This window comes from Cornus florida, unplaced genomic scaffold (genome assembly GCF_030987335.1).
Source record: "Cornus florida cultivar Cherokee Brave unplaced genomic scaffold, ASM3098733v1 CherokeeBrave_3.0.0_Hap2_Chr03, whole genome shotgun sequence".
Classification (NCBI taxonomy): domain Eukaryota; kingdom Viridiplantae; phylum Streptophyta; class Magnoliopsida; order Cornales; family Cornaceae; genus Cornus; species Cornus florida.
Window position 1 is genome coordinate 3,127,925 of NW_026775573.1, and position 24,695 is coordinate 3,152,619.

Here is a 24,695-nt window from a genome sequence, read left to right on the forward strand (position 1 = left end):
ATATTGGATGCATTATAGATCATTTTATGTTTAAAGTTTGAACTATGCATGCTCTGGATGTAAATTGTTGGAATATCAAATTCTCTAGTGCAATTACATGAATTAATGTTGGGATTTATATTGTTGAAATTTTATATACTTTTCTGCAATGATATGGATAATGGTTTGGATTGTAAATTACTAGCTTATTATTATGTTTTGTAATTTACATGGATATAGAAGATTGTATGCACCGGTATGGGACGGTGACATGCTAGGGACGGTTTACCTCAAAACGCTTAAACCTACCCTAATGGATTAAAGAATGGATTGAAAAATATTGAATCCAAATTGTGATTGAGTCAGATCAACTGCGACTAAGTTGAATGGCTTCCTGGATTAATGGATGGTAGTTAAGTCATATCAACTGAATAAGTTGAGTGACTAACTAGTTTGTATATTGTATGTCATCTCAATAAGTATTTGAATGACATACCCTGGTTTTGGACGGACTTTATATATATGTTTATGGTACCACGAGATGAGCTTGAGTCTCAGACTCGTTGGTTAGGGTGCATATATGCAGTGGATGCGTAGCTGGTTAAAGTATGTTGAGGTGTACCATGTTAGGTCTAGGTACTCATGCCCACCTTTGGGTGCGTTTTTGCATGTTGCCTTCTATTCAGGTTGAGACCCCTACTGTAGTCCAGTGAATGTCCCTTAGTGTGGATATATATATGTATGGACTAGATAGATATTGTTGAGCTATCTAGGATGTATCTGCGTATCGGATTACTGCTTGGATCGTAGTAGAATAGGACTTGCATGTGGGCCTGACCCACTCTTTATTTTTCAGGTGTCCGTCAGTTCCAGGGTCAGAGCTTGGACGTGCAGAGTAAATACAGATATTCATTCCTCCGACTACGTAGGATTCTTTTCTATGTTTAGCTTAAATTCTAGTTCAGATATTTTAGTTTCTATTGGGTTTTAATAAGGGGTCCACTGGATGGATTCTTGAGTTGTAAACTTATGGAGTTTTAGATTGACGGATTTAAATAATTATGTTTTGAGGATTTTTATTCTAGTTTCTTTCAGCTTATTATTTTTATTTCTTTAATTCAATTTATATTCCGTGTTCGTTAAAATATTAATTGTTTGATATTCCTTTGGGTTTGGGCCTGGGCCTGATCAACCCGTGTCTCGGATCCGAGGGGTATCACAATTACATTGTGGTATAAATGTGTAAAACCTTCAACTAGCCACTTTAAAACATAACCTCATATCCTTTTTAGAAACAAAAAGTAGCCGATATGACATTTGGACTTGAAGTGCCATGGTTGGCCCTACTTTAATAAAGGTACTAACTAGTAGTCAGTGGAATGGGTAAAAGCATCTCCATTCTCCAATGCCCTCTCAAAGTCAAAATATAACAGGTGGATGAAAATAATACACTCTAATGGGCTCTCAAAAGACCTCTCATATTTTGAGATTGTTAAAAGTATTGCCATATATAGCAGCTCTCAAAAATTTTTGAGATGTCTTTTTTTTCTCATATAGTACCGTTTCTCAAAATATAGCAGGTGGATAAAAATAATACACTTCATATAGTATTTTGGATAAAATGCACAACTGGAGCATAATTGCTAAAATATAGCATTTTGACACTTTAACTCTTCTCAAAATATAACTTTGACATGAAAAAATAACATTTTACATTGGAGATGCTCTAAGATCCCTATTAATTAAGCTTCTTATTCCCTTTTTGTGTTTTTAATATGCAAATCCATTAGTCTAATGTCATGGCCCGTTTGACAACCACTTTTCTTTTGTATTTTTATTTTGATTCGAAGCAAAAGCATTGTTTCTGCTTTAGAGCGTGTTCAACGCTATTTCGAAACTTGTTTGGTAACATAAATTTGCTAAAAGATTTTTTAAAGCAAAAACATGAAAGCATGTTTTATAGAAAATGTTGTAAGTTTGAAAATTTGAATGGCTAGTTAAAAATGTCATTTTAGAAAGTATATATATATATATATATATTAACAGTACGGAAGCAAACAAAAAAAAAATCATTTTTATGCTTTCAATTTTGGCCTCAATTTCATAAGCACTTCAGTACTATTCAAATGGTAGCAAATGTTACCAAATATGTTTTATGCTTACTGCTTTTGCTTCGCTACAGTACACTAGTAAAAACAAAAAATAAAAAGTATTTGCCAAAACAGAGTGAAAGACTTTCACCTTGTACTGTGTTTGGTGTGCAAGAATGGAATGAAATGCAGGTGGGAATTGAATGAAAATGGGATTGGCCGGAATGGAATGGAATGGCCATTCTCATTCTATTATTTGGTTGTAAATATGAAATGTGTAGGAATGAAATGATAATAACCATTCTAGTGTTTGGTTGGACTAATTTAAAATTTAGAATGGAATGGCATGCAAGTGGGAATGAAATGACAATGGGAATGGAATGGAATGTCTATTCTCATTTTATTGTTTGGTTGTAAATATAAAATGCGTAGGAATAGAATAATAATAACCATTCTAGTGTTTGGTTGGATCAATTTAAAATTTAGAATGGAATAATTTCAATTAAGTTCTCCAAAATATCACTCTTATTAATAAATAAATTAAATTACCAAAATGACGTTTTTTGTAAATTTTTTTAAAAATAAATGGTAGTGGAGGTGAAAAGTGGTAGTGGCGTAGGTAGTGGTGTTAGAAGGCGGCAATGGTGGAAAGTGGCATCGGTGGTGGTGGTGGTGGAAGACGACAGTGGTATTGGTAGATAGCGATGGCAATAGTGTGGTGATGGTGGTGGAAGGAGATTGTGGTGTATATGACAGTGGTAGAAGCCAATTGACGTGACGATGGTGGAAGCTAATAGAGGTGATTGTGGTGGTAGTGGAAGACAATGAAGGTGGCGGTAGTGGAAGGGGTGGCGATAACGGTGGCAGTGGTGGCGGCGGCGGCGGTGGGAGGTGGTGACGGTGGCGATGGTGGAAAGTGGTGGTAGTGGTGGAAGGCGGCTGTGGTGGCGGTGGTGAAAGGCAGTGGTGGTGGTGGTGATGGAAGATGGTAGTGGTAGAATGCGATGTGATGGCGAAAGGTGGTGGCGGTGGTGGAAGGTAGCGGTGGTGGTGGTATGTGGTGGCTGTACGTAGTGAAAGGTGGTGGCGGTGGCGGTGGTGGTGGTGGAATATGGTGGCGGTGGAAAAAGGTGATAGCGGTGGCGGCGACGGCTGTGGAAAGCGGTGGTGGTGGTGAAAATCGATGGTGGTGGTGGTGGTGGTGGTGGAAGGGGGTGGTAGTGGTAGAAGTCAGCGGTGGTGGTGGTGCAAGGCAGAGGTGGTTGTGGTGGAACCATGAAAGGTAATGGTGATTTATGGACTTGGAACATGAGGGTTTTTTGGGAAGTTGATTTTTTTTTTTCAAAAAAAAAAAAAACTTGGGAATGGAATGACCATTCAATAAGTTTAGTTGTGGAATTAATTTTCATTTTCACTTTAGGACAATACTTGCCTACTCACCGTTGGGTAGGAAGTATATGCTTACCTTGATGTGGTACAAAATTAGTGGAACACGTATTCCTACAATATAAAATAATAAAAATTAAAAGATTTGAGAGGTTATTGGATTAAACCCAATATGATCCAAATCTAAGTCTCTTCCCCTCTCTCACGTTACTCTTTTTGTCCAGTAAGTGAATGAGACAAACAAAGTTATGGATGATGAATAGAAAGAATAACTATAAATGTAATGATACATAGATATTTATTTTCCGCTAAAAGAAAAAAAGATCATAAATAAGTAATAACAATCTATCCTGTAATCAATAAATTATCTATCAAACTATGTGAACCAGATTTTATGTAATTTGGTGTACTTTAGATCAAAATAATTGATAAGTATATATAAGGATTACATTTTAAATCATGAAAGATAAAAGTCAAAACTTCTACTATTAGCATATTAGGGTTTCAGCGCAATAGTTTGAGAGAGAGAAAAAGAGGGAGAGTTAAATTAGGATTTGATTTGCATCCATTTTGGTGGACTCGGTAAGCATTCAAAATTTTTAATTTTTATTATTTTTTATTTTAGTGACACTTGTCACATTATTTTTACGCCACATCAGGGGTAAATATGTACTTCTTATTAATTAGTGAGTAGACAAATATTGTCCTTCACTTTAAATTGCATACTAAATAAAAAAATAATTGAAATAAACATTCTATTCTATTTCATTTTTATGCACCAAACCAAACGCAGCATTAATTCATTAAAACAAACTTTAGAAAAAAAAAAACCAATACTGTGCACGGTGGATTATGAGATTGCTCTAAAAAGCTACCGAGGATATCTGCTTTTCTCAGGTACTCCAATGATTTTTATCTTTGGAATGCAATCACCAACCCGATTATGAAAAAAATATTGCTACTTTGACAATTTACTTTTGTGTGAAATGTCATATTTGCCCTTCAATATATATAACATCAACCTTTTTTTTTTTTTTTCACTAAGAAATGACAAATGCTCCTTGAGGAGGCCCAGGACGACATGGGCCGGATCTGACTTGCAAGCACTACATCCGGTCCGTACAGCTGGGTCGGCCCATAAAAAGACACTGCCATATGGGCCGAACGCGAATAAGCCCATCAAAGGTGACCAGGACTTATGGAAGAACAGGCCCAGATCCAGCAATCCGTCAATATTTGTAAATATCTTGTAAATATCTATAAATAAGGGAAGGAATGGAAAGAATGGGAGGATCTTGTTGTTGAAATGTAAGAATTCTAGAGAGAGAAAGAGAGTATGAATTTCTTGCATCTTCAATATTCTTTCCATTCTTTCCCTTATTTATAGATATTTACAAGATATTTACAAATATTGACGGATTGCTGGATCTGGGCCTATTCCTCCATAAGTCCTGGTCACCTTTGATGGGCTTATTCGCGTTCGGCCTATATGGCAGTGTCTTTTTATGGGCCGACCCAGCTGTACGGACCGGATGTAGTGCTTGCAAGTCAGATCCGGCCCATGTCGTCCTGGGCCTCCTCAACTGCCCCCATAATTGCCCCTTATTTAATAAGGGGGTAATTATTGATGGCGTCTCATCATGACGTTGACGGCTCGAGAAAACCACGTGGGGGAACGGACGGTCAGATCCAGAATCAATGTTCCGGGGCTCGATGAATTTCTCGCCTTCCTGACGCTTCGGCCCTCGGGCCCCCCTCGCCTTTATAAGGCTCTAGAATACCACTTCACGTCTTTTTACCGTCTCCATCATCAGTCAAATCTCTCTCTTTCTAGAACAGTGCTAAGCTTTTTCTGGTGAAATCCTTCAAGAGTCATTCTTCCAGCGATCTTGCAGTCCTCTAAGGTTAGTTTTGTTCCTTTTTACTTTCGGCAGGCTTCTATTTACCCCCTTTTAGATCCTTCAAGCACTTCCACCATGGTTGTAGATCTGGATGTTCTTCGTATGAGACTTAGACTTCCTGACAACATCGAGGTTAGGGTTTGCCCTCAGGACGTTAACATTATGACCGGTGCCGGCCTCCTGCCCGGCGAAGTCTTATTCACGAACCTTCAATTGAATATCGTTAGGTTCCCTCTGCACCCTTTCTTTAGTTATGTCTTCAATAGATTGGGGATATCCCCCCTGCAGGTAAACCCCAATTTCTTTAGAATCATATCCGTTATGCTCCTGTTGATGCGTGACAGAAATCTGGACCTTGACCTCATAGACCTTCTTCTGTGTTATAAGGTCAGTAAGATCCGTACTAATGAACCCTTCTACCACCTCTACCCGTTCGAGAAGATGTCCATATGTACGGACACAATAAAATCTGAACAGGGTTGGAGGGATAGCATCGTGGGCATTAGTGGGGCTTGGTCTTCGCCGGCTGCAGAGGGTTACCCAATCCCGAGCGCCTTTGGTGTCTGTTCTGTTTCCTCCTATAAGAAATTCAAATCTCATAAACATGATTGCCCCTGCGAAACATGCGTTCCCCGTTTTTGTACTTTCTTATGCCGTTCCTTAGGAATACCTTGTGATGACTTGAGCTACAGTGTTTGCAGGGATAGGAGTAATTACTTGAAGAAATACGTTCTGAATGATATTCCTTCCTGCTCAGATCTCCTCACTTCAGACAACCTCTTAGCGCTCTCATCACTCGGCTACAACATGAGCAGGCTTCAGATTCCTTCTTTTGGCAGGAAGAAAAATACTCCCCCAGCCACTCCTACTGCTGGGGCGACCTCCTCTCCAGCATCAGCCTCTTCCTCAGCCACAATCTCTGACACTATCCCGAGCACAGTGGCTATTAACTCCGTTGTCAGCACCCCTGCTGCCAATCCGAGCGCGTCTCCCCAAATTACCACAGCTCCTGTTGCGGCGGGGGGCGTTCAGGATAAAGAACGAGGCAAAAGGCCTCATCCTGACAGTGAAGTCGATCCTGAGGAGGAACCTCTCATAAGAAGGACCCGGGTCTCCGGGCCGGGTGCTCTCTTGCATCGTGCGATCAGAGCTCCTGCTCCCTCTGGGCCTACTGCAACTGGTGGCTCCGCTTCTGCTTCAGGCCCCCCTTCTATCCCCACCTTACCGCCATGGGCCCCTCGGTACACCCGAACGGATGGGACGTTCGTGAAACCGAACGAGACCATGCTGAAGGATGGCCAGACCGCCATGGCGTACTATAGGAGCATGTGGACTCCGAAAGACCTTGAGGCGGCAAAGGGCCTATCCCAGAAGGATGTGTTCAGCCGCTTTCCCCAATCTGCTATGGAGGTGACTTTTATTTTTCAACTCATGAATTCTCTCATATTATTTGGTCTTGCCTTCGCCCGACCTGACTATTGGCTTAACCGTTCTTAATGTACACCTATGCAGACATTATTCGGAATGATGGCTATGCAGAAGCAGGTGGAGATGGGGAACGCCAGGGCTCGTAAGTTTTCTGATAGCCTGGAGGTGGCTAATAAAGAAAACGACCTTCTCGCCATGAAGAATACCGAGGTACTGGCTCAGCTTGAAAAAACTGAACAAGAGAGAGATGTCCTGAAGAAGGAGAATGACTCTCTTCAGGATGAGAAGGATGCCCTCCAGCTTGAAAAGAGCGTCTGGCAGACTGAGCGTGACTCAATCAGAGACGAAAAGGCAGAACTCCAGCGCCTTCTGGCTGATGAACAGTCTGCTCGGATGGCTTTTGAGAAAAGAGCTCTGGACGAGCGTACCGCTCTGATCGATGCGATCAGCAGAGTGAGCGGTGGGATGCTGGCTCTTCACGCTCGGTTCTCAAGGGTCGGTGCTCTTAGATATGCTCAAGGATTCCGGGAAGGTTTCGCCGACCGAGTTCCGGATGAGGGACAGACCAGTTCCACCCCAAATGAGGTCGACAAGGATCTAGGGATCGAACCTCTGGGGGTCTATGTCGACCCAGAACCCACCGAAGCGGAGCGCATATTCGATGAGTGCCAGGACATTGCTTCCTCAAGGATCATCACAGCTCCTCCTACCGCTCTGCCTCTGACCGCTCCTCAATCGTCAACTGTGGTACCTTCCATAGCCACTGCTGACGCTGAGCCCCAGCCGAACGATTCAATCATTCATCTTGATTCTCCGCCTCGTGAAGGTGAGACGGCTGATGGGGCCGAGGAGGCGGGTCGGCACAACCAGGATGCTGTTGGTACCGAGGCGTCTAGCTAGGGCTCCTTCGGACTCTTCGATTCCATATCTTTTTGTAACGATGGACATCTCACTTTTTGTAAACTCAATGCTTAATATCAATGAAATGACAGAACTCTTTTTCCCTTTGTGTTGTGCTCTGTCCAACCTATTTTCAATACATATATATCTTTTCTCTCTTTTCTTTTATATTAGCTTTGCCGTGTGTTTGTTTATGGCAAGTGCCTGGCGCTCGGCTAGAATGCCACTTGCCACTTGGCTTTAAATTTTTAGCAAGTGTCTGGCGTTCGGCTTATGGTGCCAGCTGCCACTTATCTTGCTTAAGTGCCTGGCGCTCGGCTAGAATGCCACTTGCTACTTGGCTTAAAATTTTTAGCAAGTGTCTGGCGTTCGGCTTATGGTGCCAGCTGTCACTTATCTTGCTTAAGTGCCTGGCGCTCGGCTAGAATGCCACTTGCCACTTGGCTTTAAATTTTTAGCAAGTGTCTGGCGTTCGGCTTATGGTGCCAGCTGCCACTTATCTTGCTTAAGTGCCTGGCGCTCGGCTAGAATGCCACTTGCCACTTGGCTTTAAATTTTTAGCAAGTGTCTGGCGTTCGGCTTATGGTGCCAGCTGCCACTTATCTTGCTTAAGTGCCTGGCGCTCGGCTAGAATGCCACTTGCCACTTGGCTTTAAATTTTTAGCAAGTGTCTGGCGTTCAGCTTATGGTGCCAGCTGCCACTTATCTTGCTTAAGTGCCTGGCGCTCGGCTAGAATGCCACTTGCCACTTGGCTTTAAATTTTTAGCAAGTGTCTGGCGTTCGGCTTATGGTGCCAGCTGCCACTTATCTTGCTTAAGTGCCTGGCGCTCGGCTGGAATGCCACTTGCCACTTGGCTTAAAATTTTTAGCAAGTGTCTGGCGTTCGGCTTATGGTGCCAGCTGCCACTTATCTTGCTTAAGTGCCTGGCACTCGGCTAGAATGCCACTTGCCACTTGGCTTTTTATTTTTTAGTAGGCCGTTGGAAAAGAAAGTTATTTTTTGTAAATTTCAGTAACTTGCACATTCGTACGTATTTGATTGACAACAAACAACATCCAATTAAAGCCGAAACTTAGCTTTTATTGGTAGTACCTCTTCAGAGACGTGGCGTTCCAGGGCTTGCTGACCAACCTTCCCGCCATGGTTTCCAACGTATATGCCCCCTTGCCTATGACTTCTGCAATTCTGTATGGGCCTTCCCAGGGTGGCATCATTTTTTTGACCATCCCCACCTTTCTTTTCAGAACCAGATCGCCAGGGGCAAAATCCCTGTGTTTTACTCTTTTGTTGTGACTATTCGCCAATATTTGCTGATACAATGCTAACCTTATAGCCGCTGTGTCCCTCCTTTCGTCTATCATATTGAGGTTCAATCTTAACATCTTGTCGTTCTGATCTCGACTCCATGCTAAGCTTCTGATAGTGGGGACCAAATGCTCAACCGGTATAACTGCCTCGGTACCATATGCTATTGCAAACGGGCTCTCCCCAGTCGGCCGCCTTGGGGTGGTTCTGTAAGCCCATAGAACGTTCGGGAGTTCATCCAACCACTTCCCTTTATGGTCTTCCAGCTTCTTCTTAATGCAGGCGAAAATGGTTCTGTTTGTGATTTCTGCTTGTCCGTTGGCCTGAGGATGACTTACTGCGGCCAACTTCTGGTTGATTCCATACTCCTCCAGCAGCTCTCTTACTTGCCTGCTGTCGAGGTTTGTGCCATTGTCCATGACTATTGATCTGGGAACGCCGAAACGGCAGATAATATTGTTCCAAATAAATCGTCTCACATGAGTCTGAGTCACGCTGGGATATGGTTCTGCTTCCACCCATTTAGTGAAGTAATCCGTGGCCAGTAACACATACTTGTTCTGAGCTCTTGCAGTTGGCAGAGGACCGACCACATCCATCCCCCATTGCGCGAAAGGCCATGGCGAGGCCATTACGTGCAATTCCTCAGGTGGTTGGTGGATCAATGGTCCATATCGTTGGCATTTATCGCACCTTCGAGAGAACTCCTCCGCATCTCTTGACATGTGTGGCCAGAAATACCCTTGTGTCATTGCTTTATGCGCTAACGATCGCCCCCCAGAATGATTGCCACACACACCCTCATGAATAGCTCGCAATACCTGCTGCGACTCCGCGGGGGTGACACACTTCAAGTATGGGCCAGAGTAGGACCTTCTGTACAGCTGGTTACGCACGATGGCGTACTTTGCAGCATTCTTTTTGAGTCTCCTAGCTTCATCCCTCTGCATAGGCAAAACGCCATCTCGAATATAGGTAATGATGGGGTCAATCCAACTCGGTTCATACGGTATGACGTTGACTTGCCAAGGGTCAGAGTCCAAGGGTTCTTCGAAAATAGATGGCCGGGTCAGTATTCCTACTGGAATCACCCTCGCCAATGTTTCACCGGAACTCGAAGCACTACATGCTAACTGGTCCGCATCTGCATTCTGTTCCCTCGGTAACTGTATGAATTCAATCTTTGCAAAGTCCTTGGCTTTATGCAGAACGGCAGAACGATATGCCCCCATCGTGTCATCCTTGGTCGCGTACTCACCATTTACCTGCCGAACAATCAGCTGCGAGTCACTATACACAGTCAAACTTTTGATCTGTAGCTCTCTGGCCAACTTTAATCCATTTAGCAACGCCTCGTATTCCGCTTCATTATTGGTGGCTCGGAACTCAAGTCTGAGTGCTTGACTCAAGGAAGTACCCTCTGGGGTTTGCAGTTTGATCCTAATTCCAGCCCCCATCTGGTTAGAGGAGCCATCCACAAAAAGTTTCCAAGAGCCGCATCTAAGGTCTTCTTCCGTATCCTCGGCATCACATTCTAGCAGGAAATCGGCCACCGCTTGCCCTTTAACAGCTGTTCTCGGCTCATACGTTATGTCAAATGAACTCAACTCTATGGCCCACTTTGTCATTTTGCCCGAGAGCTCTGGCTTGTGCATAAGCGTTCTGATTGGAAAAGTTGTTAGAACAGCTATGGGGTGGGATTCGAAATAATGCCTCAACTTTCTTTTTGCATTTACAAGTGCAAGTACCACCCGTTCGGCCTTTGAGTATCTTTGTTCTGCCTCTGTCATTGTTTTGCTTACATAAAATACGGGGTATTGCACTCCTTCCTTGCAACGAATCAGAACGGCACTTGTCGCGACACCAGATACTCCAAGATATAGAAATAACTTTTCTTCCGGATCTGGGGCTGACAGGACTGGTGGATTCTGCATATATTCCTTCAAATGAGTCAATGCTTGTCGTTGCTCATCCCCCCAGACCTGCCTTCCATGGCTCCGAATCGTGTCAAAGAACGGCTTGCAGTGATCTGACAATTTTGAAATAAATCGACTTAATGCAGCTATTCATCCTGTGAGGGCTTGCACATCTCTGATCGTCTTTGGCTCGGCATTCTTAATCAAAGCCTCTGCTTGAGCGGGGCTAACTTCGATGCCTCTGTGGTTGACCACGTGTCCCAGAAACTGTCCGGAACTCACACCGAACGAGCACTTGGTTGGATTGAGCCTCATCCCATATCGCTTTAGTACATCAAATACATCTTGCAGATGCTTCAGATAGTCATCCTTTTTCCTACTCTTTACCACCATATCATCAATATAGGCTTCCACAATCTTTCCCATTTGATTCTTAAAAATTTTGCTAACAAGTCTTTGATAAGTTGCTCCCGCATTCTTTAGTCCGAAAGGCATAACTTTGTAGCAGTATGTTCCTCGCTCGGTGACAAAAGAAGTTTTTTCTTCATCTGCGGGGTCCATAGGGATCTGATTATAACCTGAATAAGCGTCCAGAAAGGTTAAACGCTCATACCCGGTGGTGGTATCCACCATTTGATCAATCTTAAGCAGCGGGAAGCTGTCCTTCGGACAGGCTTTGTTCAAATTGGTGAAATCAATGCATACTCGCCATTTCCCATTCTTCTTCTGCACGACAACGACGTTGGACAACCAATCAGGGTAGTGCACTTCTCTGATAAATCCCGCATCAAGCAGCCTATCGACTTCTTCCGCTATGATTTGATTACGTTCTGGAGCAAATCTTCGCTGCTTCTGTTTCACTGGTTTGAAATTGGGATTGACATTCAGGGAATGACAGGATACGGAGGGACTAATTCCAGGCATGTCTAGGTGACTCCATGCAAATACGTCGGCATTGTGGGACAAGAAATCCACTAGCTCTTGCTGCTCTTCTCTGGTCAGTCTTATACCTACTCTGGTAGTTCGTTCTGGCCTGGACTGATCGATCTGCAGATCCAGAAGGGGCTCCTCGGTCAAGTCGACTGACTCCTCCACCCTGTTCTGCTCGGGCGGAGGTTCCTGTAATTGCTATCTGGGGCTTGCCGAACGGACGGGCGCCTTCCCTTTCCCAGCATACTTTAGTGTGACGGAATAACACTCTTTGGCTGCAACCTGATCCCCCCGAATGTCTATCACTTTATCTCCATCGGGTCCGAGGCACCTCATGACCTGATGCAGAGTTGAGGGTACACCTTGGACTCTGTGAATCCATCCTCTGCCCATCAGGAGATTATACGAGGGGTGAATTTCTACAACCACAAAAGTTTCCATAAGAGCTCGTTCTGCAGCTTGAACTTCTACTTCCACCATCCCGACGGGCTCCACCCTCTTCCCATCGAACCCTAACAAGGGATTTCCAGTGGGCTTGAGCCTCTCTGGTTTAATCTCGAGCCTATCAAATGTGTCCCTCGGCATGACATTCGCACTGCTCCCAGGATCGATCAGAACTCTGCGCACCAAGCAGTCCGCCACTGTCAAACTGACTACCAACGGGTCTTCATGGGGCAGTTGAACACACTGCAGGTCTGTCCAGTCGAACTTTATCTGCATCGACGGGCTCTGCTGGTGTAGAGTATTCACACTGCTGACCCTTTTCTTCATCTGCGCCTGCCGCAGGCGCGCCCGGAGTAGCTCATCTGACTCTTCACTGGGCTCGGGTCGACCACGGATAGCATTGATTATACGAACTGGTTGTGAATTGTGGGAGCTTTGTTTATGACTCCTTTTTATTTGTTCCACCGGTCGATTCTGCTCTATCGCCGAGCCTTGAACATAACTCGCGAACTCCCCTCTAGCTATCAACATCTCCACTTGCCTCCTCAGGTTCCTGCATTCGTTAGTCTGATGACCGAAATCGGAATGGAAAGCACAATGTTTAGTTTGATCCCTCTGTTCGAGGGGTTGCCTAATTGGCAGTGGTGGATGAAACTTATCTTTGTTCTCCTGATACAGCCTCGCCAGAGTGACCTTCAGCGGAGTAATCAGCTCTTCCTCCCTGGACCTTTTTTCTGCCTTCCAAGAGGTCTGACGTTGCGGCTGAGCCTGCTTCTGCCTGATCTTTGCCTTGGACTTTTCCTCGGTCGACACGAGCGACGCTGTCCGAGCATTAGCTGCCTCCTCTTCTTCTAGGCGCACAAAGCCATCGGCTCTTTCATTGAGTTCATCCATAGTAGTCGGCGTGTTCACTACCAGACTGGTGTGAAACGGAGTTCCACGTGTCATGGCTAACTTGAAGGCTTGAACTGCTGTAGAAGGGTGGCATTCGATCACCATACTCTTAGTGAGATTAAACCTGGTAAGAAAAGCCTGGAGACGTTCATCCTTGTGCTGCCTCATCGTGAATAGGCTCGAGATGTCCTTCAGCGGGCGCTTGTTCCCATAGTACTGGCTTATGAACCGATCGCACAGGTTTCTGAAGCTACCAATGGAGCTCCTAGGCAAGTTTTTGAACCAGCTAAGCGCCGGTCCGGCTAGGCTTGTAGGGAAACATTTGCACATTAAAGAGTCGTTTTCCGTATTCAGGGCCATTTTCAACTGGATATGGTACACATGATCGATCGGATCGGTTGTTCCGTCAAACAGAATAAAGACTGGCATAGCAAACTTCCTTGGATGCGGGGCATTCAAGATCTCGTCAGTGAATGGTGAATCAACCGTCCGAGCTGCGGATCGGAGAGCTTCATTCTCTCTCTGGAGTCCAGCGGTAGCTCTGTGAGTTACGGTTCTGCCATTCGAACCGCGATGAGTGATAGTAGCCTTGGAGGGCCGGTAAGATGGATCGAACGACCGTTCCTCTATGAACTCTCTTTGCCAAGGCGACGCTACTCGACGGCGATCAACCTCTATCACTTCCTCTCGGTCGAACCTTTCCCGATGCGGATCGAAGGTTATGGCTTCATTCCGTCTAATCTGCTCATGTCGCGGATCAACGTGAGTCGATCCTTCGTGATCCTCAACTCGACGAACATTTGGCGGCAAATTGTCCATCATCCTTTCATCACGGTGGTGAGCTGACTGATTGTTCTCGTCCTGCTCGCCTTGACGCGCGATATTAGATTGAAGACCTCCTTCACCGACCGGAGGTGGATGCGAAACCGCAGGTATTTGCCGATGTTGCATTCCAGCTTTCAATTCTGTATTCTCTTTTTTGAGAGCTTCAATCAAGTTCATCAACTCCTCAAGCTTTATTTGCTGGACAGCCTCCATCGGATTGGAGCTTTCTCCTATCATTATTCCTGAACGGAGTAAAGGCATTAATCTCAAGTTCGCGAGTAGATCCAAGCTTCGTGAGTGGGAATTTTTCAGATCTGGTTTCGAATTCTCCGAATTATGCTCACCGTTTACGAGATCTGAATTGTCTGAACTCTAAATCCGTCAGATCCTACCATAATCGAACAACTCGTTGTTGCGTAGATCTGAAGCCACTTCTGCCAAAGCTTCAAGAACTGTAATTCCTCCAGAGTAGGTCACAATCGCTCAGATCTGGATCCAAATCCCAAAGATCGAGTCTCGATCAACCGAATTGGTCTGAATCCACTCGATGTTCCTCAATGATCAACCAAACTTCCACGCGATTCCCACAGACGGCGCCAATTGAAGATGCAAGAAATTCATACTCTCTTTCTCTCTCTAGAATTCTTACATTTCAACAACAAGATCCTCCCATTCTTTCCATTCCTTCCCTTATTTATAGATATTTACAAGATATTTACAAATATTGACGGATTGCTGGATCTGGGCCTGTTCCTCCATAAGTCCTGGTCACCTTTGATGGGCTTATTCGCGTTCGGCCCATATGGCAGTGTCTTTTTATGGGCCGACCCAGCTGTACGGACCGGATGTAGTGCTTGCAAGTCAGATCCGGCCCATGTTCAGTTGAGGAGGCCCAGGACGACATGGGACGGATCTGACTTGCAAGCACTACATCCGGTCCGTACAGCTGGGTCGGCCCATAAAAAGACACTGCCATATGGGCCGAACGCGAATAAGCCCATCAAAGGTGACCAGGACTTATGGAGGAACAGGCCCAGATCCAGCAATCCGTCAATATTTGTAAATATCTTGTAAATATCTATAAATAACGGAAGGAATGGAAAGAATGGGAGGATCTTGTTGTTGAAATGTAAGAATTCTAGAGAGAGAAAGAGAGTATGAATTTCTTGCATCTTCAATTGGCGCCGTCTGTGGGAATCGCATGGAAGTTTGGTTGATCATTGAGGAACATCGAGTGGATTCAGACCAATTCGGTTGATCGAGACTCGATCTTTGGGATTTGGATCCAGATCTGAGCGATTGTGACCTACTCTGGAGGAATTACAGTTCTTGAAGCTTTGGCAGAAGTGGCTTCGAATCTACGCAACAACGAGTTGTTCGATTGTGGCAGGATCTGACGGATTTAGAGTTCAGACAATTCAGATCTCGTAAACGGTGAGCATAATTCGGAGAATTCGAAACCAGATCTGAAAAATTCCCACTCACGAAGCTCGGATCTACTCGCGAACTTGAGATTAATGCCTTTACTCCGTTCAGGAATAATGATAGGTGAAAGCTCCAATCCGATGGAGGCTGTCCAGCAAACAAAGCTTGAGGAGTTGATGAACTTGATTGAAGCTCTCAAAAAAGTGAATGCAGAATTGAAAGCTGGAATGCAACATCGGCAAATACCTGCGGTTTCGCATCCACCTCCGGTCGGTGAAGGAGGTCTTCAATCTAATCGCGCGTCAAGGCGAGCAGGACGAGAACAATCAGTCAGCTCACCACCGTGATGAAAGGATGATGGACAATTTGCCGCCAAATGTTCGTCGAGTTGAGGATCACGAAGGATCGACTCACGTTGATCCGCGACATGAGCAGATTAGACGGAATGAAGCCATAACCTTCGATCCGCATCGGGAAAGGTTCGACCGAGAGGAAGTGATAGAGGTTGATCGCCGTCGAGTAGCGTCGCCTTGGCAAAGAGAGTTCATAGAGGAACGGTCGTTCGATCCGTCTTACCGGCCCTCCATGGCTACTATCACTCATCGCGGTTCGGAGGGCAGAACCGTAACTCACAGAGCTACCGCTGGACTCCAGAGAGAGAATGAAGCTCTCCGATCCGCAGCTCGGACGGTTGATTCACCATTCACTGACGAGATCTTGAATGCACCGCATCCAAGGAAGTTTGCTATGCCCGTCTTTATTCTGTTTGACGGAACAACCGATCCGATCGATCATGTGTACCATATCCAGTTGAAAATGGCCCTGAATACGGAAAACGACTCTTTAATGTGCAAATGTTTCCCTACAAGCCTAGCCGGACCGGCGCTTAGCTGGTTCAAAAACTTGCCTAGGAGCTCCATTGGTAGCTTCAGAAACCTGTGCGATCGGTTCATAAGCCAGTACTATGGGAACAAGCGCTCGCCGAAGGACATCTCGAGCCTATTCACGATGAGGCAGCACAAGGATGAACGTCTCCAGGCTTTTCTTACCAGGTTTAATCTCACTAAGAGTATGGTGATCGAATGCCACCCTTCTACAGCAGTTCAAGCCTTCAAGTTAGCCATGACACGTGGAACTCCGTTTCACACCAGTCTGGTAGTGAACACGCCGACTACTATGGATGAACTCAATGAAAGAGCCGATGGCTTTGTGCGCCTAGAAGAAGAGGAGGCAGCTAATGCTCGGACAGCGTCGCTCGTGTCGACCGAGGAAAAGTCCAAGGCAAAGATCAGGCAGAAGCAGGCTCAGCCGCAACGTCAGACCTCTTGGAAGGCAGAAAAAAGGTCCAGGGAGGAAGAGCTGATTACTCCGCTGAAGGTCACTCTGGCGAGGCTGTATCAGGAGAACAAAGATAAGTTTCATCCACCACTGCCAATTAGGCAACCCCTCGAACAGAGGAATCAAACTAAACATTGTGCTTTCCATTCCGATTTCGGTCATCAGACTAACGAATGCAGGAACCTGAGGAGGCAAGTGGAGATGTTGATAGCTAGAGGGGAGTTCGCGAGTTATGTTCAAGGCTCGGCGATAGAGCAGAATCGACCGGTGGAACAAATAAAAAGGAGTCATAAACAAAGCTCCCACAATTCACAACCAGTTCGTATAATCAATGCTATCCGTGGTCGACCCGAGCCCAGTGAAGAGTCAGATGAGCTACTCCGGGCGCGCCTGCGGCAGGCGCAGATGAAGAAAAGGGTCAGCAGTGTGAATACTCTACACCAGCAGAGCCCGTCGATGCAGATAAAGTTCGACTGGACAGACCTGCAGCGTGTTCAACTGCCCCATGAAGACCCGTTGGTAGTCAGTTTGACAGTGGCGGACTGCTTGGTGCGCAGAGTTCTGATCGATCCTGGGAGCAGTGCGAATGTCATGCCGAGGGACACATTTGATAGGCTCGAGATTAAACCAGAGAGGCTCAAGTCCACTGGAAATCCCTTGTTAGGGTTCGATGGGAAGAGGGTGGAGCCCGTCGGGATGGTGGAAGTAGAAGTTCAAGCTGCAGAACGAGCTCTTATGGAAACTTTTGTGGTTGTAGAAATTCACCCCTCGTATAATCTCCTGATGGGCAGAGGATGGATTCACAGAGTCCAAGGTGTACCCTCAACTCTGCATCAGGTCATGAGGTGCCTCGGACCCGATGGAGATAAAGTGATAGACATTCGGGGGGATCAGGTTGCAGCCAAAGAGTGTTATTCCGTCACACTAAAGTATGCTGGGAAAGGGAAGGCGCCCGTCCGTTCGGCAAGCCCCAGATAGCAATTACAGGAACCTCCGCCCGAGCAGAACAGGGTGGAGGAGTCAGTCGACTTGACCGAGGAGCCCCTTCTGGATATGCAGATCGATCAGTCCAGGCCAGAACGAACTACCAGAGTAGGTATAAGACTGACCAGAGAAGAGCAGCAAGAGCTAGTGGATTTCTTGTCCCACAATGCCGACGTATTTGCATGGAGTCACCTAGACATGCCTGGAATTAGTCCCTCCGTATCCTGTCATTCCCTGAATGTCAATCCCAATTTCAAACCAGTGAAACAGAAGCAGCGAAGATTTGCTCCAGAACGTAATCAAATCATAGCGGAAGAAGTCAATAGGCTGCTTGATGCGGGATTTATCAGAGAAGTGCACTACCCTGATTGGTTGTCCAACGTCGTTGTCGTGCAGAAGAAGAATGGGAAATGGCGAGTATGCATTGATTTCACCAATTTGAACAAAGCCTGTCCGAAGGACAGCTTCCCGCTGCCTAAGATTGATCAAATGGTGGATGCCACCACCGGGTATGAGCGTTTAACCTTTCTGGACGCTTATTCAGGTTATAATCAGATCCCTATGGACCCCGCAGATGAAGAAAAAACTTCTTTTGTCACCGAGCGAGGAACATACTGCTACAAAGTTATGCCTTTCGGACTAAAGAATGCGGGAGCAACTTATCAAAGACTTGTTAGCAAAATTTTTAAGAATCAAATGGGAAAGATTGTGGAAGCCTATATTGATGATATGGTGGTAAAGAGTAGGAAGAAGGATGATCATCTAAAGCATCTGCAAGATGTATTTGATGTACTGAAGCGATATGGGATGAGGCTCAATCCAACCAAGTGCTCGTTCGGTGTGAGTTCCGGACAGTTTCTGGGACACGTGGTCAACCGCAGAGGCATCGAAGTTAGCCCCGCTCAAGCAGAGGCTTTGATTAAGAATGCCGAGCCAAAGACGATCAGAGAGGTGCAAGCCCTCACAGGACGAATAGCTGCATTAAGTCGATTTATTTCAAAATTGTCAGATCACTGCAAGCCGTTCTTTGACACGATTCGGAGCCATGGAAGGCAGGTCTGGGGGGATGAGCAACGACAAGCATTGACTCATTTGAAGGAATATATGCAGAATCCACCAGTCCTGTCAGCCCCAGATCCGGAAGAAAAGTTATTTCTATATCTTGGAGTATCTGGTGTCGCGACAAGTGCCGTTCTGATTCGTTGCAAGGAAGGAGTGCAATACCCGGTATTTTATGTAAGCAAAACAATGACAGAGGCAGAACAAAGATACTCAAAGGCCGAACGGGTGGTACTTGCACTTGTAAATGCAAAAAGAAAGTTGAGGCATTATTTCGAATCCCACCCCATAGCTGTTCTAACAACTTTTCCAATCAGAACGCTTATGGACAAGCCAGAGCTCTCGGGCAGAATGACAAAGTGGGCCATAGAGTTGAGTTCATTTGACATAACGTATGAGCCGAGAACAGCTGTTAAAGGGCAAGCGGTGGCCGATTTCCTGCTAGAATGTGATGCCGAGGATACGGAAGAAGACCTTAGATGCGGCTCTTGGAAACTTTTTGTGGATGGCTCCTCTAACCAGATGGGGGCTGGAATTGGGATCAAACTGCAAACCCCAGAGGGTACTTCCTTGAGTCAAGCACTCAGACTTGAGTTCCGAGCCACCAATAATGAAGCGGAATACGAGGCGTTGCTAAATGGATTAAAGTTGGCCAGAGAGCTACATATCAAAAGTTTGACTGTGTATAGTGACTCGCAGCTGATTGTTCGGCAGGTAAATGGTGAGTACGCGACCAAGGATGACACGATGGGGGCATATCGTTCTGCCGTTCTGCATAAAGCCAAGGACTTTGCAAAGATTGAATTCATACAGTTACCGAGGGAACAGAATGCAGATGCGGACCGGTTAGCATGTAGTGCTTCGAGTTCCGGTGAAACATTGGCGAGGGTGATTCCAGTAGGAATACTGACCCGGCCATCTATTTTCGAAGAACCCTTGGACTCTGACCCTTGGCAAGTCAACGTCATACCGTATGAACCGAGTTGGATTGACCCCATCATTACCTATATTCGAGATGGCGTTTTGCCTATGCAGAGGGATGAAGCTAGGAGACTCAAAAAGAATGCTGCAAAGTACGCCATCGTGCGTAACCAGCTGTACAGAAGGTCCTACTCTGGCCCATACTTGAAGTGTGTCACCCCCGCGGAGTCGCAGCAGGTATTGCGAGCTATTCATGAGGGTGTGTGTGGCAATCATTCTGGGGGGCGATCGTTAGCGCATAAAGCAATGACACAAGGGTATTTCTGGCCATACATGTCAAGAGATGCGGAGGAGTTCTCTCGAAGGTGCAATAAATGCCAACGATATGGACCATTGATCCACCAACCACCTGAGGAATTGCACGTAATGGCCTCGCCATGGCCTTTCGCGCAATGGGGGATGGATGTGGTCGGTCCTCTGCCAACTGCAAGAGCTCAGAACAAGTATGTGTTACTGGCCACGGATTACTTCACTAAATGGGTGGAAGCAGAACCATATCCTAGCGTGACTTAGACTTATGTGAGACGATTTATTTGGAACAATATTATCTGCCGTTTCGGCGTTCCCAGATCAATAGTCATGGACAATGGCACAAACCTCGACAGCAGGCAAGTAAGAGAGCTGCTGGAGGAGTATGGAATCAACCAGAAGTTGGCCGCAGTAAGTCATCCTCAGGCCAACGGACAAGCAGAAATCACAAACAGAACCATTTTCGCCTGCATTAAGAAGAAGCTGGAAGACCATAAAGGGAAGTGGTTGGATGAACTCCCGAACGTTCTATGGGCTTACAGAACCACCCCAAGGCGGCCGACTGGGGAGAGCCCGTTTGCAATGGCATATGGTACCGAGGCAGTTATACCGGTTGAGCATTTGGTCCCCACTATCAGAAGCTTAGCATGGAGTCGAGATCAGAACGACAAGATGTTAAGATTGAACCTCGATATGATAGACGAAAGGAGGGACACAGCGGCTATAAGGTTAGCATCGTATCAGCAAATATTGGCGAATAGTCACAACAAAAGAGTAAAACACAGGGATTTTGCCCCTGGCGATCTGGTTCTGAAAAGAAAGGTGGGGATGGTCAAAAAAATGATGCCACCCTGGGAAGGCCCATACAGAATTGCAGAAGTCATAGGCAAGGGGGCATATACGTTGGAAACCATGGCGGGAAGGTTGGTCAGCAAGCCCTAGAACGCCACGTCTCTGAAGAGGTACTACCAATAAAAGCTAAGTTTCGGCTTTAATTGGATGTTGTTTGTTGTCAATCAAATACGTACGAATGTGCAAGTTACTGAAATTTACAAAAAATAACTTTCTTTTCCAACGGCCTACTAAAAAATGAAAAGCCAAGTGGCAAGTGGCATTCTAGCCGAGCGCCAGGCACTTAAGCAAGATAAGTGGCAGCTGGCACCATAAGCCGAACGCCAGACACTTGCTAAAAATTTTAAGCCAAGTGGCAAGTGGCATTCCAGCCGAGCGCCAGGCACTTAAGCAAGATAAGTGGCAGCTGGCACCATAAGCCGAACGCCAGACACTTGCTAAAATTTAAAGCCAAGTGGCAAGTGGCATTCTAGCCGAGCGCCAGGCACTTAAGCAAGATAAGTGGCAGCTGGCACCATAAGCCGAACGCCAGACACTTGCTAAAAATTTAAAGCCAAGTGGCAAGTGGCATTCTAGCCGAGCGCCAGGCACTTAAGCAAGATAAGTGGCAGCTGGCACCATAAGCCGAACGCCAGACACTTGCTAAAAATTTAAAGCCAAGTGGCAAGTGGCATTCTAGCCGAGCGCCAGGCACTTAAGCAAGATAAGTGGCAGCTGGCACCATAAGCCGAACGCCAGACACTTGCTAAAAATTTAAAGCCAAGTGGCAAGTGGCATTCTAGCCGAGCGCCAGGCACTTAAGCAAGATAAGTGGCAGCTGGCACCATAAGCCGAACGCCAGACACTTGCTAAAAATTTTAAGTCAAGTGGCAAGTGGCATTCTAGCCGAGCGCCAGGCACTTAAGCAAGATAAGTGGCAGCTGGCACCATAAGCCGAACGCCAGACACTTGCTAAAAATTTAAAGCCAAGTGGCAAGTGGCATTCTAGCCGAGCGCCAGGCACTTGCCATAAACAAACACACGGCAAAGCTAATATAAAAGAAAAGAGAGAAAAGATATATATGTATTGAAAATAGGTTGGACAGAGCACAACACAAAGGGAAAAAGAGTTCTGTCATTTCATTGATATTAAGCATTGAGTTTACAAAAAGTGAGATGTCCATCGTTACAAAAAGATATGGAATCGAAGAGTCCGAAGGAGCCCTAGCTAGACGCCTCAGTACCAACAGCATCCTGGTTGTGCCGACCCGCCTCCTCGGCCCCATCAGCCGTCTCACCTTCACGAGGCGGAGAATCAAGATGAATGACTGAATCGTTCGGCTGGGGCTCAGCGTCAGCAGTGGCTATGGAAGGTACCACAGTTGACGATTGAGGAGCGGTCAGAGGCAGAGCGGTAGGAGGAGCTGTGATGATCCTTGAGGAAGCAATGTCCTGGCACTCATCGAATATGCGCTCCGCTTCGGTGGGTTCTGGGTCGACATAGACCCCTAGAGGTTCGATCCCTAGATCCTTGTCGACCTCATCTGGGGTGGAACTGGTCTGTCCCTCATCCGGAACTCGGTCGGCGAAACCTTCCCGGAATCCTTGAGCATATCTAAGAGCACCGACCCTTGAGAACCGAGCGTGAAGAGCCAGCATCCCACCGCTCACTCTGCTGATCGCATCGATCAGAGCGGTACGCTCGTCCAGAGCTCTTTTCTCAAAAGCCATCCGAGCAGACTGTTCATCAGCCAGAAGGCGCTGGAGTTCTGCCTTTTCGTTTCTGATTGAGTCACGCTCAGTCTGCCAGACGCTCTTTTCAAGCTGGAGGGCATCCTTCTCATCCTGAAGAGAGTCATTCTCCTTCTTCAGGACATCTCTCTCTTGTTCAGTTTTTTCAAGCCGAGCCAGTACCTCGGTATTCTTCATGGCGAGAAGGTCGTTTTCTTTATTAGCCACCTCCAGGCTATCAGAAAACTTACGAGCCCTGGCGTTCCCCATCTCCACCTGCTTCTGCATAGCCATCATTCCGAACAATGTCTGCATAGGTGTACATTAAGAACGGTTAAGCCAATAGTCAGGTCGGGCGAAGGCAAGACCAAATAATATGAGAGAATTCATGAGTTGGAAAATAAAAGTCACCTCCATAGCAGATTGGGGAAAGCGGCTGAACACATCCTTCTGGGATAGGCCCTTTGCCGCCTCAAGGTCTTTCGGAGTCCACATGCTCCTATAGTACGCCATGGCGGTCTGGCCATCCTTCAGCATGGTCTCGTTCGGTTTCAAGAACGTCCCATCCGTTCGGGTGTACCGAGGGGCCCATGGCGGTAAGGTGGGGATAGAAGGGGGGCCTGAAGCAGAAGCGGAGCCACCAACTGCAGTAGGCCCAGAGGGAGCAGAAGCTCTGATCGCACGATGCAAGAGAGCACCCGGCCCGGAGACCCGGGTCCTTCTTATGAGAGGTTCCTCCTCAGGATCGACTTCACTGTCAGGATGAGGCCTTTTGCCTCGTTCTTTATCCCGAACGCCCCCCGCGGCAACAGGAGCTGTGGTAATTTGGGGAGACGCGCTCGGGTTGGTAGCAGGGGTGCTGACAACGGAGTTAATAGCCACTGTGCTCGGGATAGTGTCAGAGATTGTGGCTGAGGAAGAGGCTGATGCTGGAGAGGAGGTCGCCCCAGCAGTAGGAGTGGCTGGGGGAGTATTTTTCTTCCTGCCAAAAGAAGGAATCTGAAGCCTGCTCATGTTGTAGCCGAGTGATGAGAGCGCTAAGAGGTTGTCTGAAGTGAGGAGATCTGAGCAGGAAGGAATATCGTTCAGAACGTATTTCTTCAAGTAATTACTCCTATCCCTGCAAACACTGTAGCTCAAGTCATCACAAGGTATTCCTAAGGAACAGCATAAGAAAGTACAAAAACGGGGAACGCATGTTTCGCAGGGGCAATCATGTTTATGAGATTTGAATTTCTTATAGGAGGAAACAGAACAGACACCAAAGGCGCTCGGGATTGGGTAACCCTCTGCAGCCGGCGAAGACCAAGCCCCACTAATGCCCACGATGCTATCCCTCCAACCCTTTTCAGATTTTATTGTGTCCGTACATATGGACATCTTCTCGAACGGGTAGAGGTGGTAGAAGGGTTCATTAGTACGGATCTTACTGACCTTATAACACAGAAGAAGGTCTATGAGGTCAAGGTCCAGATTTCTGTCACGCATCAACAGGAGCATAACGGATATGATTCTAAAGAAATTGGGGTTTACCTGCAGGGGGGATATCCCCAATCTATTGAAGACATAACTAAAGAAAGGGTGCAGAGGGAACCTAACGACATTCAATTGAAGGTTCGTGAATAAGACTTCGCCGGGCAGGAGGCCGGCACCGGTCATAATGTTAACGTCCTGAGGGCAAACCCTAACCTCGATGTTGTCAGGAAGTCTAAGTCTCATACGAAGAACATCCAGATCTACAACCATGGTGGAAGTGCTTGAAGGATCTAAAAGGGGGTAAATAGAAGCCTGCCGAAAGTAAAAAGGAACAAAACTAACCTCAGAGGACTGCAAGATCGCTGGAAGAATGACTCTTGAAGGATTTCACCAGAAAAAGCTTAGCACTGTTCTAGAAAGAGAGAGATTTGACTGATGATGGAGACGGTAAAAAGACGTGAAGTGGTATTCTAGAGCCTTATAAAGGCGAGGGGGGCCCGAGGGCCGAAGCGTCAGGAAGGCGAGAAATTCATCGAGCCCCGGAACATTGATTCTGGATCTGACCGTCCGTTCCCCCACGTGGTTTTCTCGAGCCGTCAACGTCATGATGAGACGCCATCA

The 24,695-nt window shown here is 46.4% G+C and overlaps 1 protein-coding gene across 1 annotated transcript; it reads right to left on the bottom strand.

The window, feature by feature from the left end:
- Window positions 1-2,138: 2,138 nt before the first annotated feature.
- Window positions 2,139-23,125, bottom strand: LOC132300950 (uncharacterized). The gene is made up of 3 exons (XM_059798254.1): window positions 23,010-23,125; window positions 22,641-22,907; window positions 2,139-2,165 (listed from the first exon to the last, which is right to left on the bottom strand). The coding sequence occupies exons 1-3, from the start codon at window positions 23,109-23,111 to the stop codon at window positions 2,139-2,141; spliced, it is 396 nt and encodes a 131-aa protein (XP_059654237.1). The 5' UTR covers window positions 23,112-23,125.
- Window positions 23,126-24,695: the final 1,570 nt, after the last annotated feature.